Genomic DNA, 20945 nt, shown 5'->3' with positions numbered 1-20945 from the left:
CAGATTTCGTGGCCACAATTAATACAACGTGCGAACGTTTCAAGCAATTTGGATTTATTGTTGCCATACAGAATGTCGTGGGCACGTCTTACAGATCGTGGGCACACTTTTGTTTATTGTGCTCACAAGGTATATAATGTGGGCACGACTGAGGGGCAGTGAGCGCACGGTTTATGTATACGCGCGCACGCTTTATTTAGACGAGCGCACGATTTAATAAAGCGAGGGCACACTTTGAAAAGTGAGAGAACGCTTTCTTGAAACCCCCTGAAAAAGATATTGTTTGATCTCCACCGGGCTCCGTAAAATATGTATGACAGTGACACCTAAAATTTCCATATTGCTCAAAACTTTTTTCATTTTGTACTTTTTATTAAAAACATTTCAAAGTATAGTTTAATTGTAAAACAATTGAAAACCATGGCAGTGACAAATTCTAGCTTGCTGATGTTTAGCAGGTTTGTAATCCTAAATCACCGTACTAGTTTAGATTGTTTTCATGGCATAGCATATCTTTTTATTTTTATTTCTGAATGTCTCTTATTTGGCTCTAATTTTAGTTTTAGTTTATCAGATTATTTAGTATTGAAGTGTACAAGTTGACACCAGATCTAAACACAAAACCTTGAAAGCTCAGTGTCTTAGCTTTCATTGCTCATTCATCCTTCACGGTTCACAAAGGGATTCCTAGACAGAGGCGCACCTTGTCAACAAGCAAGGCAGGCAACTGCTTGGAGCCACTAGGGGGCCCCCGAGAGCTGAGGTGCATTCAATCAAAGATTGTCTAGTTACTTTATAAACTGTCTCAAACAGTGGCGAACGTTCGTGGGGAACATGTTTTCTTTGAACAGTTAAATTTAAATGATTTAGTCAAAGATTGTCTAGTTAACATGCCATTCTAATATTCCATAATTGCATTGTTGACTTCGTCAAACTCACGTGAAGTTCCACTGTAGGCTATGTTCGCGGAGAACTAGCCCCTCAGAGTGTTTGCGATTGTTGGCAACGTTCGCCGGAAATTCAAGGCTAGTGGAAAATAAAAACCATACTTATGAAATCGATATCATGAACAGCTTTACTTGTCACAAAGAATCTTTAAATGAACACAATTATTATTGGATGGCCGGATACAGCCCGTTTATAAATAGCAACAGGCCAACGTAGACAACGTAGTCTTTTTTAGTTATTTATTTATTCTTTACATGTATATTTTAAAAATAACAATGTTTTTCATGTTTGGAACATGTTTGGAATAAAAAAAAGGTTTTATTTCATACATTTTTCGTTGGTGTCAGATGTTTTGGTGACGAACACTGGCCGGTAGGGCCCCCTAGGATTTTTTTGCTTGGGGCCCCCACAGACATGTAACATGCATGTTAGGTTAATTGGTGTCTCTAAAAAAAATTGTCCTTAGGAGTGAGTGTGAGCGTGTGTGTGGTTGTTTGTCTCGTTTGTCTCTATGTGGCCCTGTGATGGACTGGCGACCTGTCCAGGGTGTACCCCGCCTCTCGCCCGATGACCGCTGGGAAAGGCTTCAGCCCCCCCGCGACCTGACCGACGGATTAAGTGGGTACAGAAGATGGATGGATGGATGGATGGAAGTCATAATTATGAGATTGTAAGTCAAAATAATGAGATAGTATCTCATGACTTAGTATCTCATAATTATGACTTAGTATCTCTAAATTTATTTTTATTAAAGGTAGGGTAGGAGATCCTGGATTTTGAGTCCAGCGAAGCTGCATTTTGAAAATACACAGGTCAAAAGTCCCAACCCTTTTCTTCACTCTTCCCCCGAAGCCACGCCTCTAGAGTACATGAACGCGCACGAGCGCTGTTCTGACAGCAAGCATCGATCGTTGCCGTATTTAGTATTTAGTATATGCTAACTATACGTTTAATAATGCTAGGTGCTAGCCAAGCTGGCTCTAGTTTAGCTTCCTGCCAAGCTTCTGGATGCGTAATTCGTTCACGGAGCAGGGTACGCACACAGGGGGAAGGAGGGGGAGGGAGGAGCAGATTGCAGTTTGATAGACGCATCAGAATCCAATCATCGTTAACGGTCCGTTCAGTATGATTGGATAGTGTTTTTCCTAGATTGTACGTTCTAGAGGCCACTAAAACTTTTCATTTTTGTGTCAAAACTTTTAATCAATTGGTTGCAATGGGGGTGTGAAGAGTATTTCAAGCAATGTGTAAAAAAATGCTCCAGAAAAAGAACCCCTACCCCACCTTTAAGTGGCGGAAACGGGCTTCCATAGAAACCTACGTGACACTGAATGAGTGTTTTGCTCTAAATGCCATGTTGGTGCAGTAAATTACTAGCAACGAGTGGATTCTGCAGTGGATGAGGTGTATTGAGTGTAGACTTAAAGAAACAGCGAAAGACTTTTGTTTCCTGTCTAGATGAGTTTTGAGACAAGGGTTTTGTCTTTGTCCTATGTCTCAGAGGTGGTTTCTCCATCAGGACTGAGTTTACCAGGCAGGAGGATAGGATGACACTAGGAAACCAGATCTAGCAAGTCGATTATCCAAGGTGTTTGTTCAAGAGCTCACGTGCCCAACAGCCCCGGGGCGCCAAATGAGACGCTAGACGTTTCCATGGCTCTGTTGTTTACAGTGCGAGGTGTTAAAGACTGCATGGTCGCAAACAGAGCTGAGCTTTGATGTTAGCATGTGAAATAGTGAGGTGTCTCTACAAATTAGCTTTAGTGTCTTTTAGTAATGCTTACTTTAAAGGTGAAATGTAAAATTTGAACCAGGAAAATCCAACATGGCTGACTTGCACATATAATGTTGCAAAAGCTGTAGCGATATACTGTTTATCAGCACTTCTGTTTTTTTTATGTAGTTTGTTGGTTTGTTTTAGGCCTCATAAAATCAGTCACATACATAGAAGGCTACTTTCCTAATTTTATCTGTGAAGATATTTTCTTCAGTGGTTGTATGCACAAAATAAAGCATCGCAGCCTCAGTTTCAGTTTTCAGTTTTTGATAATGTTGCTCCTCTCAGGAAGAAAATAGTTGGTGAGAGTGCTTAAAGCAAACATCCATTCTATTAAACCTGAAAAGTGCTACTTAGCCTGGAAAGATCTCATTTAATGTAAAAAGAAGCAATGAGTTTATGTGGAACAACATACTCTAAACTAAAATATTCACTAAAATAAGAACAATCCCAAGTTTCTTTTCACCATTGTAGCTAGGCTGACAGAGAGCCAGAGTATAGCTGATAAACATTTTCACACAATGTCCAGAAGCACAAGACAACAAATGGTACACAGATGTAAATTAGCTTTTTAGCTAACTCTGGTACTAGAACTGTCTTGTACATGGCCCCTGTCAAATAAGCTAATAAACTAAACTAAACTAAACATAATGGTACAACTATTTTATATCAATATTCTAATTTTTCCTCTTCCACCAAAGTGAAATCTCTGCTCCTATGGCTGCTTGCCTCCTGGTCATTCCTAGAAAATTTTAGGACTAAAATGGGAGGTGGGGCTTTTACTTTTCAGGCTCTTGTGGAATCAGCTTCCAGTTTTACTGCAAAAAGCCAGCTTTCAAAAACAAGAAAAAAAAGTACAAAAATTAGGTGCATTTTGCTTAAAAAATGCAAAATTATCTGCCAATGGAACAAGAAAATGTGGCTTGTCAAGATTTTTCAAAAGAAGTAAAAATATTTAATCTCAATTAACCCACAAATACCTTAGAATTAGTGTATTTTAACTAATAACAAGTACATTTTTCTTGATTCTAATTAAATACACGTGGCCTATTTTCTCAATATATTGAAAAATATTCTTGAATTAAGTAAATGCTAGAGCCATTATCTTGACATAGTGGTGTGCACTAGGCCTTATATTTCTTGAAACCAGCTTGGAAACTTCAAGCATGTACTTACTCAAAACAGGTCATAACATCTCAGTAACAAGCTGTAATATCTTATTTAGATAATTAAGGACAGAAACACTTAAAACAAGTGAAACAGTCAGACATAAAAACTGCTTACTAAGAAGAACTATCTTATCGGACAAAAAATAAGCATATATCCCTTTGATCTAAGATATTTCTTTTTACTTAGATTTCACTTTTTGCAGTGTTGGGCCAATTACAATAATCTTTACTGCAGCAAAGGAATTAATGAACTATCATTCAACTGAGTTGCATTCAATACAATTAATCAGTCTCTCAATCTTTAATTTTAGGCCTCAAGCAAAAAATAAAATAAAGGCAAGAGTAAATCATACAGGTAAGCCTTTGTACCAACCAGGTTATTGATCCTAATGCTCCTGCGTTGGTGCTGATAACATTTTGTTGTTGTTGCTGTTAGTGGACAGACCTGCTTCAGGTTGCCATGGCAACAAATGAGTCACTAGTCAAACATGGATACGTGTGTCTCACACACTGACCCTGCAGGACACTTTCAGCTGACTTTCAACCACCCTGAACATTCCTGGAGTCAGTGGGCCGCCGAGCGTGGTGTGCTCTCAGCGGATGGGAATTCCGGTTTTTCTAGTCGGCTCCTCCTGGTTTTAAACCACTGAAGGTGCGAGCCCACCTCAGTGTGTGTCTGTCAGCAGCAGCAGCAGCAGCAGCAGCAGGAGGATGGCGTCCAACACTGCAACAATGGGGAACCTCCCCAGCGGAGTCGGAATATGTACTACCATTCCTGACATCCTGTACCTGCCAGAACTGGTAAGAAGTAGTAGTGGTGGTAGGTGCTTTTACGTACAGATGAAAATATCCACCTAGAACAGACTAGTTCTATGTAGAAAACAGCCGTATGCAGAGTGTGTGGAACTGTTGGGTAGGCTGAAGTCTCTTGACAGACTCTGTGAACTCGTAGTCTGTTTTTTTCCTCCAGAAAGGAAAACACTTCAGATTCAGTTTGATTTATTTCAACAAATCCAGTAAGTTTTTCTCAGCGGCTATTTTTACTCTTTGAAATTAAAGACACACTATTCCAGAGTTATTTGCTCAACAAACCTAAACTGTAAAGGTAGAAACTGAGATTAAATGTTTATGTTTGGTAGGTTTCTGCCTTCAGTGCATGATTTGGCTCCATATTTGTGCTTTACTCATATGTCACTCTTGTAGGATCAGACTAACAGCTTTCAGACAATGAGACGGAGACTGTAGTATTTGATTGATTCTGTCATTTTAACAGTAATGTGAAAAGGGATTTCATAAACAACTCTTGAGGAGCGGTTCATGTTTTATGTGTTAACGATTTGCAAGCAATTTATTTTAAAAATGTCATTTAGAAACATTTTGATATGTCACTACAGTAACGTAAGGCCAGTAGTACCTGAAGTGAATGTTTAACCATCCCTAAAATTATCTTAAGCTCCAGTAAGTGCAAAAAGCTGCAGTAGTTTTCTGCAACAAACCAAATACCAAGTAATGAAAATCAAGCATATCTGATTACTGAAACATTTTTAGATAGTGTCACACCTGTTTGGTTCTATGCGCCCGCATTAGCTAGAGCTTACAACAAAAGTGCATTTTCAGATTGTATCAGGCAAATGTTGGGCAGACTAAATTCCAAGCGGCACAGCAAAATGTGGGCTCTAATTTAAAGCTTCACAGCACTGCTGAGTGTACAGCCAGGCAGCTGCAGTTCACTTTGACCATGTTTAAATCCAGGCTGAAAACATAAAAGTATTTTATCTGCATTCTTCACTTTTAAATGAATTAATGAATGATTATTTTTAATGGGTTTTTTAGTTTTTTTTAATTTTTATCATTATTATTATTATTTTAATTTTTCAATTTATTTATTTTTTAATATTATTATTTTATTATTTTATTTTTTTAATGATTTTATTGCCTTCTTGTGATTTTATGTAGCTGTGAAGCACTTTGAATTGCCTTGTGTACGAATTGTGCTCTATAAATAAAATTGCCTTGCCTTGCCTTGCCACTTTACCTGACTGAAAGCTGGAACCTCCACCATTAATGTTCATGTAAATGTGAAGAGGAGATTTATCTTTAAAAGAAATGCCAAGTATGTACATTAGGCCCGTTAAGGGTCAGAGGGCCCAACTGTCACAGACAACAGATAGAACAAATACTATTCCTGAAATGCGCCTGCATAATGGAGGAGTAATCAGGATGATGACACAAGTTGATATGAGAAAGCTGAAAAGATTTCATACAACAAATCTAACATCAGGGGACATCAACAAGTCAGCGGAATGTTGCCGGTTTTTTCAAATTCACTCATGCAAGAGCTCAAGGGTACACATACACGTACAGTAACAAAGCACGTGAGCAGGTGGAATCCAACAGTAATGGCAGCAGGTGGAGGAGGGTCGAGCGCCATGAATAATGCAGCCTCTCACTCATTACAAGTGTAGAGTTAACGAAGGTAACAACACCTTGCTCTGTGTTGCAGACCGAGCTGGGAGGAGAAGGCAGACGAAATAGTACAAATACAAGTTATGGTCACATGTGTTTGGCCCAGCTCAGCTATGAGATTGAACTTGGTTTACATAAAGGGAGATGCCTGCTAGCGGGAAAAAAACACAGTTTAAGCTCATAAAGTCAGTGGCGATTCTAGAGTCTGTGGGGGCCCCAAGCAAAAAAATCCTAGGGGGCCCTACCGACCAGTGTTCGTCACCAAAACATCTGACACCAACGAAAAATGTATGAAATAAAACCTCTTTTTATTCCAAACATGTTCCAAACATATTCCAAACATGAACAACATTGTTATTTTTAAAATATACATATAAAGAATAAATAAATAACTAAAAAAGACTACGTTGTCTACGTTGGCACTTGATATTCGCCTGTTGCTATTTATCTACGGGCTGTAGCCGGCCATCCAATAATAATTGTGTTCATTTAAAGATTCTTTGTGACAAGTAAAGCTTTTCATGATATCGATTTCATAAGTATGGTTTTTATTTTCCACTAGCCTTGAATTTCCGCCGAACGTTGCCAACAATCGCAAACACTCTGAGGGGCTTGTTCTCCGCGAACATAGCCTACAGTGGAACTTCACGTGAGTTTGACGAAGTCAACAATGCAATTATGGAATTATAGAATGGCATGTTAACTAGACAATCTTTGACTAAATCATTTAAATTTAACTGTTCAAAGAAAACATGTTCACCACGAACGTTCGCCACTGTTTGAGACAGTTTATAAAGTAACTGGACAATCTTTGATTGATGCACCTCAGCTCTCGGGGGGCCCCCTAGTGGCTCAGGGGCTCCCAGCAGTTGCATGCCTTGCCTGTTGACAAGGTGCGCCTCTGCATAAAGCTGACATCACTGAGCTAATATTCTGCATTTCTGCTCTTTGATGTTGCTAGAATGCACATCATGCTGAACAACTGAGCTGTAATTTTAGAGATTACAGAATAACTACCAACAGAACTTGCAGTTATTTTCAATATCCATAAATCTCTGAGGCGATTTAAATGGCATGTTAAGGCTTCTTAATGGTATTTGCTGGTTGTTTCTCTTTTTATTCTTTGGAGGGGTTTTGTCTGTTTCTCAGATAAAATGTGCAGATTGTTCAGGACATTTAAAAACAGTTAGGTACAGTAGGATGTGGGATTTTTATTTTGAGGGTGTACGAGGGTGTTCTCTCATGTGTCGCCGGTGTTTCTGCAGATCTTGGGCGGACTGGTGTGGATCCTGGTTGCGTGCACACTCGTGGTGCCACCGAATCCTCAGGGCTGGGTCATGTTTGTCTCTGTCTTCTGCTTCATCATGACTTTCATCTGGATGGTGGTGTTTGCCTGTGGGGGGCATCACAACAAGGGCAGCTGGGCAGCAGCAGTAAGTTATCTTTTTATCAAAGCCAAGCACTACTGCTGTATGTATACTACTAACATAATACTTCTAACTGTAGGATCTTGACTGATTTATGGTAGTAGAAGAAGTACTCCAGTGTATAGTAAAATATTTTTGAAATAAATGAGAGGGCTGCAATCTTGTACACATGACAATGAATTCATGTTTCTTTTCTTTCAAAAATATTTTAATTGAATTTTCCATATCAACGGCAATGTGAGGGCACATCCAGAATAAAGAGTAGAAGTAATAATAAATAAATAAAATAAAGTAAAAACAAAACAAACTCCTTGGCTATACAGACAGTAAAATAAAAATGAAACAAACCCCTTGGGTACGCAGGTGGTAAAATAAAATAAACAACACAAACCCCTGGGGTATATAGAAAGTAAATTAAAAATAAAAACACCTTGGGTATTTAGAAAGTAAAATAAAATAATACAAAACAAACACTTTGGGTATGTAGAAAGTAAAATGAAATAAAAACGAAACAAACACTTTGGGTATATAGAAAGTAAAATGAAATAAAAACTAAACAAACACCTTGGGTATATAGATAGTAATAATGCCAAGGTCATACAGAGTAATTTTTTAATGAATTCATGTTTCAATTAAAAATGAATCTCTTTTCAACAGCTGCAAATACGATCTAACATATACAATAAGAAATATAGACTTTAAGATTTTGCTTGTGCTGCATGGTGTTTAGCACCATTGCCTCACAGCAAGAGGGTTCCAGGTTCAATTCCCAACTGGGAATGTTTTTGGACAGTGGGAGAAAGCCAGAGTACACATGCACAGGGAGAACATACAAACTCCCCACAGAAAGGCCCCAGCTGGGAGTTGAACCTGGAACCCTCTTGCTGTGAGCTGACAGTGCTAACCACCACACCACCGTGCAGCCATAATTTGACTTAGTATTTCTAAATTTCTTTTTATTAAAGGTAGGGTAGGAGATCCTGGATTTTGAGTCCAGCGAAGCTGCATTTTGAAAATACACAGGTCAAAAGTCCCGACCCTTTTCTTCACTTTCCCCCCGAAGCCACGCCTCTAGAGTACATGAACGCGCACGAGCACGAAGGTGCACGAGCGCTGTTCTGACAGCAAGCATCGATCGTTGCCGTATTTAGTATTTAGTATATGCTAACTATACGTTTAATAATGCTAGGTGCTAGCCAAGCTGGCTCTAGTTTAGCTTCCTGCCAAGCTTCTGGATGCGTAATTCGTTCACGGAGCAGGGTACGTGCACAGGGGGAAGGAGGGGGAGGGAGGAGCAGATTGCAGTTTGATAGACGCATCAGAATCCAATCATCGTTAACGGTCCGTTCAGTATGATTGGATAGTGTTTTTCCTGGATTGTTCGTTCTAGAGGCCACTAAAACTTTTCATATTTGTGTCAAAACTTTTAATTAATTGGTTGCAATGGGGGTGTGAAGAGTATTTCAAGCAATATGTAAAAAAATGCTCCAGAAAAAGAACCCCTACCCCACCTTTAAGTGGCGGAAACAGGCTTTCATAGTTTACTGTGTGCAATAAAGGTTCTTGTAAAGATACAAAACTAAAAGAGAAAATACGCATGAAAATTATTTTACCATGTTTATGCACAGATATTACCCAAATAACAGCCAAATAACTCAATTGTTAAGAACTTAAGAATAGTGTGAGTGCCAAGAGACAACACAAACTTGCATAGGGAGAACATGTAAACTGCACACAGAAAGATCCCAGCCAGGATTTTAACCACTAACTCTCTTGCTGTGAGGCGACGGTGCTAAGCACCACACCACCGTGCAGCCCACAGTGGATTTTATGAGTTAAAGGTGAGATTTATTTGCTTACAGTGGACAGAGGTTTAAAATTAGTTTAGCAATTGACTGAAATATGATTTTAAAGGGTGATCCTACAGTTTAAGATTTAAAATCCATGTAATATACCAACATGTTTAACTTTTTTTGCATATGTGATGTCATTGCTTTAGTTTATAAGAAAGGGTGAGGAACCCTCTGTCGTACAGTCAGTAAACATCTTTGGAGATATAAAGTTCCTGGTTTCAAAATCTTATGCGAACAAAATAGTGATTGGTGTGTTTAATATTATTCACATTTTTGTTATGTAAACACATGCTAATAATCCAATGAACTGCAACAAAATTGGACTAGTGATGCATTATGCACATGACTCACGTCTGCTATGAGGCAATTTTATCGTGTTGTATTGTATTGTATTGTATTGTATTGCTATCTCATATTGAAAAATGACACAACAGTAATGGTTTTAACAGTATTTTTCACAAATTCAGCTTTGAATGGATTTCTTTTTCATACTTAAGGTCATGGCATACTCATCTTATATGGTGGATGAATAGACTTAAAACTATCAGCTGTTCATCTCAACAATCCAACCATCATATTCAAATGACAATGGTCACGTATTGTTTTTGCATATTTTATCAAAATTAGGTTGTAATTTGTGCTACATTTGGATAAAAAGACAACCTGAGACTGGGCTTTAAAAAAGAAAACAATCAATTTATGGTGTTAAGTTTAAATAGTTATGGTAGAGGTTAAGATTAAGGTGGAGTTTATGGAGTTACGGTAAGCTGCATTCTTGCTGTAGTTGTAGCTGATACTACCATTAAATGAAAAATTAAACTATTTGTCTCATCCTGTTTTCCTCTTTATTTCCTCCTTGGTCAGGACTTTGTGTATCACGCCATTGCGGCCTTCTTCTACCTCAGTGCTTCAGTAGCTTTGGCCAAAGTGACCATTGAGATAAAAGACGGGAGTAGCTTCCAAAACTACCAGCTGGACATCTCTGCAGTGGTGAGTCTTTTTTATTAAGAGCCAATGGTGATGTGACCCAGATACAAGTTATAAACAAACAAACAAACAAAACAAAACCACACTCAGTAATAAACACACCTGATGGCACCCAAAAAAAAGCTTTTATTGAGATGTTCTGTTATGGTTCCATCCAGTGACAGATTTGTCATACACACAATGTAGATGGGAGCTTCGTTGTTGTTTTGTGTCTGTTATTGAGAGTTTTGGATCTTTTTGTTGTAGTTTGTGTCCCCCTGCGGCCATTTTGTTTCTGTGTAGTTTTTTGTCTGTTCATTGTAGTTTTACCTTATTTGTGGCGGTTTTGCATCTTTATAGTCCCATTGCATCTCATTGTAGTTTTCTTGCGTCCCCTTGTAGACTGTCTGAAGATTCTCTCAAGTTAGCTAAGCTAAACTTCTAGCTGCAGTACTTCCTACTGAAGTTTTACAGACAAGAGAGCAGTATCAGTTTAACACAAGAATGGGAATAAGCACATTGCCCAGCATAATCTATTTTCTAAAGTTGATATTTCTTTGAACTTGTTTTAAAGCAGATAATCCATGTCAGTAAACTCTCAGCAGTTTTTTTTTGGCGGGAGCGTGTCTATTCCCACGGCCCAATGGTCCCACAGCTTAGGCCCTATGTCCCACAACTCCATGTTCTCACATTTCTGAGTAAACTAATAGCGAAAAAGGTGTAAAGACATTTGGCCTGCACATGCTAACCTTTTTTTTAATTTTTTTTTTTATTATTATTTCCTCAGCTGTTTTTTTAGCTTCATTTCCAAAAGTAGAAAAACACCTACAACTGCACTGGTACTACTAATAATAACAATAATAATATGTATTTCATGGCTAAATTGGCTTTACACAATAAAAAGTGGCCTATAAAATATCATCACAGTCCGGGGTGGCGCACTTGACCAGTGTCATTCATGACCCGGTGGTAAGCTGCCATAAAATAAAATGTATTTATTGGATATATGTGTTCCTCATGTAGTTGCGGAACATTCCCATGCAGACCCCACATAAAAATTCTGTATGGGCCTCCCTCACTGTGCTAAGTGACAATAAAGATTAGTGAAAACTTTCATTAAAATTCTAAATTTTAGACCAATGGGCCTAAAAAAAATGTTAAAAGTCTTTATGATGTGTGACCAATGGGCTTAATTTTGAAAAAACTAAAAATTCTTAGCAATGTGGGACCAATGGGCCATGGGAACATAGAGCTGACCCCTTTTTGGCACAAGCTGCCTTTAACTAATGGGAGAGATAGGAAATTTGGCTGAGAGAGGGCGGCAAGGCATGCAACAAAATGTTGCACAAGTCGGGACTTAGACCTGGGACAGCTGCAGTGAGTACTCAGCCTCAGTACTCATTCAACCAGCGGCACTCGACAACATCCTTTAGTATTTTTCTTAAGATTATCTTTTCCCTCTGTGATAATATGTTGCAAGCCATTTATACGTTTCTTGGAGGGAAACATTTCAGTGTTTGTAAGAAGATCCAGCAGCTGGAATTTAACACCTAGCTGGGTTAGCCTACTTGAACCTAGAACCTAGAAAAGAATTCCACAAGCCAAACAACAATTAAAATCATCATCAATCAAATGTTTGAGCTTCTAACCTGAACTGGAGGATCAGTTATCAATGAGTTAAACAATTCTTTAATTGCATGGTGCTGTGGCAATAATTTATCAATTTATATCCATGCTCGTCACACTCCACTAAGTTTCTCTTTGTCTTTTCAGGTTTTCTCTTACGTGACCACACTCCTCTACTTTATCCACACTATACTGTCTGCAATTCGATGGAAATCTTTCTAGGATTTTTCTCTCTGCAGTCTCATGACCTCATGCTGAAATGAAGGGAGGGCTGATGGTCATTGAGACTGTGAAGAAACATCTGGCTTATCACACCATCTCAGTATCCATCTGTCAGAAGTACGATGTTAACACACAGTTGAGCATTTAGTTTGAGCCTACCCTGATGGCTTGTTTTGGACAGCTTATACAAATGGATCCATAGATGCCCCCCTGGACTTTTTACAACGCAAGTACTGCAATAGATGGGAGATAACACAAGAAACACAGATTACACATGAAGTAGACAATAAAGTCCAGTTTGTGGAAGTAAAACAAAAAAGTTAAAGAAATTATGCATTTAACTTTGCATTTAAGTTGTATTTAAATAAATCCTCAGATCTAATCCACTGACAGTGAGGATCACAGTTAAAATTAGGCTTAAAAGCAGCATAAAATGTTAATATTCAAGAACTGTTACCTTAAAATTCAAGCACTTGAGTAAATGTACTTACACAACTGGTTGAAAGTTCACCAGGTTCTGTTTCTATTTTATTATTTTTACTGTGTATTACTGTGTATAGTGAAGAGCACATGGCTCCCACAAGCCAATAAGCTCCACCAACAGACTCATCTTTCAGGCTCAGGTTTTTGTTAGGTTTTTACTTTGATAAAGCACTTTAGGTTGGTATTCTTCTTTTACTATCAGCTGATTAAAGAAAAGATCTGGGTTGTTTTGTAATTTTTTTTATAAATGTATTATCATTGTCAAATAGAGGGAAATTAAATGTAATTTGAAATAAGAATTAAATTAATTATGGATCAGAACTGAAAAACCGAATCCGGATTGTGTATGATGATTTATTTCCTTTTTTTTATTTTGTCATGTAGGCCTTTATAGTTGTCAGCTTAATTTTTGTAATTTTTTGGAAACTGCAAATAAATAAATGTGTTTGTTTTGAAACGTTTTCGTTGTTTTTTTTGTTAATTTTATTCCAAAAATTGTCTGTAGCACACTGTTCATAAGCAATCTTATTAATTCTTATTTTCATTCATTTGGTTTCCTTATCAATTTATTTTGAGTAAACTCAGCAGCATAGTTTGCAATCTGTGAATTTGTCAAATAAGTATCTGTAGCAAACTCAAGTGTGGATTTAATATGAAACTTAACCTTTGGAAGGCCCCAGAAACATCCCTGTGTGGTAATGTTTGTGCAAGAGGCAAATAGTTAAAAACAATTATTGTGTCTTGGTGAGGCAAATGGTTAATGCAGATTGGAAAGCCTGTTGTGGGGGTTTCTCAAGCAGTTCTAAGAGACATTGAATTTACCATTACACCTGTCCCATAACTTATGGGTAAAGCATTAACACCCAAATGCTAACTAAGTTGAAAAAACAAAGAACCCTTTTAGATGACGATTGGAGAGCAACCAGGCCAACTGTTGCTTCCTTCTTATCTAGACAATGTAAATCAAAGGTGAGACCTATCTGATTTGATCCAGCCAGACGAGGAACAGACGTTTCACCGGATTCACAAAACTGTGTTAAATAAGGTATAATAAGGGGGAAAAAAATTATTTTTTGCGAAAATGACTAACTTCTCTATGGAGCCACATTGCCCCCTAGTGGTCTGTAGTATTGAATCATTAAATCTAAATGAATTCAGCAACTACACATTTATATGAAGTCATGCAACTGTTAACCAATGTTTCCTGATGTTTTCCATGGTTAACACGGGAAAATAACATTGTCTGGTTCTTTATTCATAACTTTACAAATATCCATCTGAATTTGAGAAGTATTCAAGATCCACAACCGCTGTCTATGTATTTTATATTGTTATTTGATGTCTTTTTATTTCATACATTTATTTCATGTATTTACCTTCATATCTTAACATGGTGTGGTGTTTTCAGAATCCTCTGGACAAATGTGTGTTAAAGGGGAACTCCGGGGCATTTGAAGCGTGTTTCCATTGCTAGGGGTTGTCAAATAGTGATAGTAGGACACAGAGAGGTGCGTATCTGCGCTCCCTGTGTGGAGATCGCTCTGTCCGCACAGCATGTCATGCGAGGCTAATACGTGGTGGCTAAGGGGCAAGCGCTAACCCTTCCACGTAAAACAACAACTTGCACACAGCAGAAACGTCACACCACTTTATAACCCATCCGACAATAAAGTCACAAGCCTTACCATCAAAACCATATGCATGGTTCTCACATTACTGGCATGGGGACGTTACAAAACAACTTTATAAACAGCATGTAACTCACCGGCTGGTTGTAGGCTCGCGCATGTGAAAGCCCAAAAGAGTCGATGGAGAATAATCCCATATACAAAACAATTATATTCTCTAGAAAAACTGCGTTCAAGTATTTAAAACATTACAACAATACATGCCCAGTAATATTGTTGTAATGTTTTAAATACTTGAACGCAGTTTTTCTAGAGAAGATAATTGTTTTGTATACAGGGTTGGGGAGTAACGGATTACATGTAACGGCGTTACGGTAAAAGGATACAAAATAAAAGTAACTGTAATCCGTTACAGTACAAGCAAAAAAGATGTACTCAGATTACAGTTACATTCAGTGAGAATGGGGGTTACTTAACAGGATTACAATTTGTGCGAGGTTGCAGTGACAGAAGTACAGAGCGGCAGGGTCGGACTGGGGAAAAAAATCGGCCCTGGCAATTTTCCCCGGGACCAGCCCCCCCTCAGTATTAATTAGTATCTCCAATCTAATTAAATAAAAATAACAAAAACTAGCACAGGCCGCTCATACAGTCAATGGCATGTACCCATAGAAAAAATACACACTCACTCACACGTCACACAACCTGACTATCGCCTGCTAACAACCATGATCAGTAACCTACACAAACCCAGACACATAATGGCTCGGCAGCCAGCAATCGGATAAACCAATGAAGTGAATCAATCCTGTGAAAGAATGAAAACAAGTGAATGAAACCTGCACTCACCCATTATGAAGTTAACTCTGCCAGCCCCATACTCTTGCCCCTGCTCAGCCAACTCCTTGACGTCGGGTATGGTTGGTAACGTTACGGCGGCTAGCATTAGCAACGAGGCTGCTAGGCTTGCTAAATCGGTAAGCATTAGGCTACTGAAGAAAGCTAGTCTTTTTAGCTACGTTATATTATCATCTTTCTTCTCGGCTATAAGTTAACCTTTGTTTACGGCCACTGGCCCTAACCTGACGCGCTAGCTGTCAAATCACCGGAGGTTTTCACCGGAAGTACTGGCGCACACACACAAGCAAGGGTGCGCAAAGAAAAATAAAATGTGATGTAAAAGTCTTACTTTGCTTATTTATTACTAAAGTAGAGCACTTCATTGTCATTGCACATGTATTAATGAAATGCAGTTTGGCATCTTATCAAGTGTAACGCGTGCAGATTGTATAGCATGCAGTATTTAGAGATAAAATGCAGTTATTTACAGCTAGTGTAAGGAAAGATGGTTAATAGATATGTGCAGAATAGATCAATTACCTAGGGAAATGCATGTATGTGCAGAGAATGTATAATGTAGTTATGGCAGTACAATGAAAAGAAAAATAGCATGGTATAAATAAATGTGATAAATACAGATGGAATCATACAGATAATATACAGATTATCCTATACCATAAATAGGTAAAAGTAATCCAAAAGTAATCCAAAAGTAATTAGTTACATTACTTTTTTTAAGTAATCTAAAAAGTTACACTACAATTACATTTTAAACAAGGTAACTTGTAACTGTAACGGATTACATTTTTAAAGTAAATTACCCAACACTGTTTGTATATGGGATTATTCTCCATCGACTCTTTTGGGCTTTCACATGCGCGAGCCTACAACCAGCCGGTGAGTGACATGCTGTTAATAAAGTTGTTTTGTAACGTCCCCATGCCAGTAATGTGAGAACCATGCATATGGTTTTGATGGTAAGGCTTGTGACTTTATTGTCAGATGGGTTATAAAGTGGTGTGACGTTTCTGCAGTGTGCAAGTTGTTGTTTTACGTGGAAGGGTTAGCGCTTGCCCCTAGCCACCACGTATTAGCCTCGCATGACATGCTGCGCGGACAGAGCGATCTTCACACAGGGAGCGCAGATACGCACCTCTCAGTGTCCTACTATCACTATTTGACAACCCCTAGCAATGGAAACACGCTTCAAATGCCCCGGAGTTCCCCTTTAAGACAAAGGAATGAAGAAATTGAGTTATCTTTGCTTTATCAAACTCTTAACACTAGAATGAAATCTTCTACTTTACACGCCCAGGCGAACGCCATAAATGGTTTCTGGCATATCATTGGCTGAAAATGGAGCGTAAGCCTGCGTCATGCCCCGCCGCAAGAAGAAGATTAGAAGATTAGAGGAAGAAAAAAGAATGGAAGAAGAAAGAAGCGAAGACCAATGAAAAGATGAAAGGATAGAGAGATGAGGAAGAATGGAAAAGAACAGGAAAGAGAACAGAAAGAAAGCAGGATGAAGTCATAGAAAGATATAAGTTTTTTTTTTTTTTTGTCCATCGTTTTAAAATGGACAAAAAACTAAAATTGATAAATGACTCCAAAGGTGTTTGCCTTTAACCGTAAATAATAAGTCAAATTAAGACAATTTTAGCAATTCCGGTACATTTGTGTTCCCAATACAGCCATACATAGTCAACGCATTTATCCTGTTTGTCCTTTAAGGTTCATGTTTTTGGTTACATCTTTCAATAAATAGTTAAAGTCTGTTGTAATGGGTTCTTATGAGAATGGTGGTCTTAATTTTTGGGATTTTCAGACTTTAAATAATACATTTAAGATCAATTGAATAAAGCAACTAATTAAAAACCCCCCTTCAATTTGGAATATTATTCCAGCCCATATTATGTCCAAACTAGGTGGTATAGATTTCTTCCTTGTCTGCAACTATAACAAAATTCCTGTTAAAATGTCTACTTTTCACCGCCAGGCTTTTCTCTCATGGTCTCTCATCTACAAGCATAACTTTTCTCCTCACAGATATTTTATATTGAACAATAAGGATATTCTCTACAAGCACAAATCTCTCTTCTTCCAATACTGGTTTGAACACAATATCAAATGGGTGGATCAGTTGTTCAATGATGACGGGCTACTCCTTTCATATGGAGAATTTCTGAAGAAATTTAACATTCCTGTTACCCCAGGGGACTATGCCAAGATCTTTGGAGCCATTCCTTCTGGTGTGTGTATGCTATTTAAGAGTCAACCAAGACTTAACCTCAGTTATTTCTCCTCAGTGTGTGTAGTTAATACACCAGTAGGAAAAGTCTGTTTCTCCAGCCCTCCAGTCAACAACAACAGATCCATTCGTGCTTTACTTCAAAAAGACATCACGTCTTTACATTATGTTCAAAGTTATTGGGACAACCTAGAAGTTGGGATACCATGGAAAAAGGTCTGGCTATTACCAAATAAATATATGATTACTAACAAGGTTTGAGAAATCTCTTTTAAGCTTATGCATAGATTCTATCCAACCAAAATGTATATTAAATCTAGATTTAACAAGGACATTGATGTAAACTGTACCTTCTGTAATGACTGTCCTGAAATTGATGTACATTTATTCTGCCCTGCTGTGAAAGACTTTTGGCAGAGACTCTGTGACTTTGTTGTTAATAATATTGTGGAAAACTTTGTTCTTTTCTGGAAGGATGTACTGTTTGGTATACACAAGAACAGCCAAATCAAAAGTGATGCATTGTACCTGATTAACCTTTTGATTATACTTTCTACATTTTATATTCATTGTTGCAAGTACTCAGGGAAGAAGCCAAGCTTTAAAGCATTTCATAATACATTTAAACAGTACATCCTTTCAATCAAGAACTCAAAGAAACCCAAAGCCATAAGAACTATCGAACCCTGAACCCCCCTGGCAACTCAGAAAGCATACTCTCTCTTCTTCTTCTTCTTCTTTCCTCTCTCTTTCTTCTTTCTTATTGCCTATATATTGATATAAGCACTTGTATATTGAAAATTCACGTTTTGTATTGCAATGTAGATTGTTGTTGTTGTTGTTGTTGTTGTAACATTGTGGTTTTCAATAAAGAAAAGAAAAAAAAAACTCTCTGGTTTCTACAGAGAGTTTCTATGTATGAGGAGAGAGAAAGCTGGCGGCTTTTTCCGGGTGGTACTGCACTCTAGGGCGGCACCAATGAAGCAGTGCAGAGCAGTCAGAATGAATGTGGTACTATGAGATCCACCTTAGATGCAGCCATTGCTTTGGATAGAATTTTTTATATTTTTTCTTTTTAATTTTCCTAAAGGCAGGATAAATTATCCTTTCAAACGGCACTTGGTTTGATTTTTTAGACTCACTAGATTTTTTTAAAATACACATTTATTGTCAGTATTGCATCACGAGTGACGTCACGCATGTGGCATCACTTTACGGCATGGTCAGTCCTAGCGCTGAGCTAGCAGAGGGGTGTTAGCTCAAATAGTTACAGATTTCAGCTCGTGTCATGTTTAATGTTCATTCAGGATACTCATTAAGAGCGCACCCCCTTTTGGCTTAGAACTAGCCTCTGGTTTAGCTTTGGTTGTTGTTAGCAGCACCAGGTTAGCACTCTGGCACAGTGGACGAGTGCCGTAAAGCAGCCGGTCGTAATCAGCCGTGCGTTCTTCAGATTCCGTTAGCTAGATGCTAGCGGAGACTGACTCGCAAATGCCAGACCAGTAAGAAAACAGAAAGATATAACTCCCAGGTTATTGTACTTTTGATATAAATCCACATCCCTCTGTCAGAAATCACAGTAATATTTTCAGGTTTCAGCTGCTAGCGGGGACATTTTTTGAGTTATTAGCGCCAGCTGTATGGCCAATCTCATTCTGCACTCGCTCGCCAGCGCCCCCAGACAAAATCAACTGAACTGCAGCCAAATTTTGTATAATGGGGCGAATAGGAAGCGAAACGGCTGTATGTAAAAGGGCTGTGGTAGCTACAACGAGGGTAGGTTCACTTCCTGTTTTCAAAACAAAAGCACCAATTGTATCGTCTTTCCCTATGATAAAAGGCAACAGGTATTTTATTTTGTGAAAATAACCGGAAGTGCGTTGCTCACTGCGGCTAGCTTTAGTAGCGCCGAATTCGTGGGAACAAAATTGTAAACAGCCGGTATTTTGTCAGATTTTCAACTCGTTGGGGATCTAAACGACTACTTTCTCGCCTGAAAATGTTTCAAATGTTGCTAAAGTTTATAGAGTTTAGATCTTAAGCGAAATCAGCTTCAGGCCGGCTGATTTCGGCTCGGGCAGGAGCGAAATGCATTGTGGGTAAACGCTCTGCATACTGTCTGATCGATGAGTATGCAGTATGTAGTATGTAGTATGTAGTATGCGGTTTTGAACACAGCCTTGGAGAAAGTGGGAATACAAATGGTGTCCAAACAAACCAATGTGTGATGTCAACTGAGCATTCTCTGTGGAGAATGTGAAGATTTCTCACACCGTGTTTTATTCTAGAACATTATAGTACCATCTTGTGAACCATTTTGTGTTCCCCCATTACCTGTTCTTATGACCATTGCCTTGTTAAATTTTGTTTGGTTTGGTTAAAAGCAGCCAAATCTGCAGTGGAGAACAGAGGAATTGGAAGGAAAAAGAACAAAGAAGAGAAAATGGACCTAGTTGAAACAAATGCTGAATGCAAGACCTACAAATCAATAAGTGTCTTTTTTTTTGCCAAAATCTTACCCCCATCTTTTGGCTAGTTTATTCAAGTAAAACAAATAATTCTACCAAATAGATGAATAAATATGATTATTTTATGAAGACGTGGGGAATTCTATGAGTCATTATATTGATAATAAAACTCATTACAAAATTTGACTTTTTTCACAGGTAGAGAGGATTAGAAATGGACTGACTTAAAGACTAATCCTACACTTTGAGTGTCAAAACCCTATTCCTATCTGAGCAGATAAAAGACTACCTCAGACCAAGCAAGAACACAATTTGGTGACCAAACAAACTGACACGTCTTCACATTCTCCATACTTCATGCAGTGTTGTATGCTGGGACGTTGGTGCTATCTCTTGAGGAATGCTTTCCCATTACCTCCATTTAAGACCATTGTTATCTGGATATAATTTGTGTTGTTAAGATTAAAAAAAAGTCAAATCTATAAGAAGAGAGAAGAGATGGAGAGAAAATGGACTTAACCAGGTGTAACTGAATCGCACTGCTGAATGCAAAATTTGGACATGTAGACTATCATTATTCTAGTTAGAATGGCCTGTTCGTTGTTATTGAATAAACGTTTAAAATTGACAATTAGAAGTTTTCAGAAAATCTTTAGATTTTAGAGGGTTGTTATAACAAGGCTGCAGATTTGATTTAATTAGACTTTTGAGACATATGAACAAAACAACATCCAAACACACATGTATATATGTGTTACTTCATAGGACATTACCCTATCCCTTACTTACCCCTTACCCTGACCTTAAACCAAGTAGTCACATAA

General features: G+C 38.1%; 1 protein-coding gene across 1 annotated transcript; it reads left to right on the top strand.

Moving 5' to 3' along the window:
• The first annotated feature begins 4554 nt into the window (after positions 1–4554).
• On the top strand, positions 4555–13394 carry LOC142378250 (myelin and lymphocyte protein-like). Its single transcript, XM_075462539.1, has 4 exons — positions 4555–4695; positions 7626–7793; positions 10505–10630; positions 12380–13394. Exons 1-4 carry the CDS (start codon positions 4606–4608, stop codon positions 12452–12454), a joined length of 459 nt encoding a protein of 152 aa, XP_075318654.1. The 5' UTR covers positions 4555–4605; the 3' UTR covers positions 12455–13394.
• The last annotated feature ends 7551 nt before the right edge of the window (positions 13395–20945 follow it).

This window comes from Odontesthes bonariensis, chromosome 4, assembly GCF_027942865.1.
Source record: "Odontesthes bonariensis isolate fOdoBon6 chromosome 4, fOdoBon6.hap1, whole genome shotgun sequence".
Lineage (NCBI taxonomy): Eukaryota > Metazoa > Chordata > Actinopteri > Atheriniformes > Atherinopsidae > Odontesthes > Odontesthes bonariensis.
The sequence above is the reverse complement of the archived record's forward strand: the minus strand, read 5'-3'. Positions and strand labels throughout refer to the sequence as shown.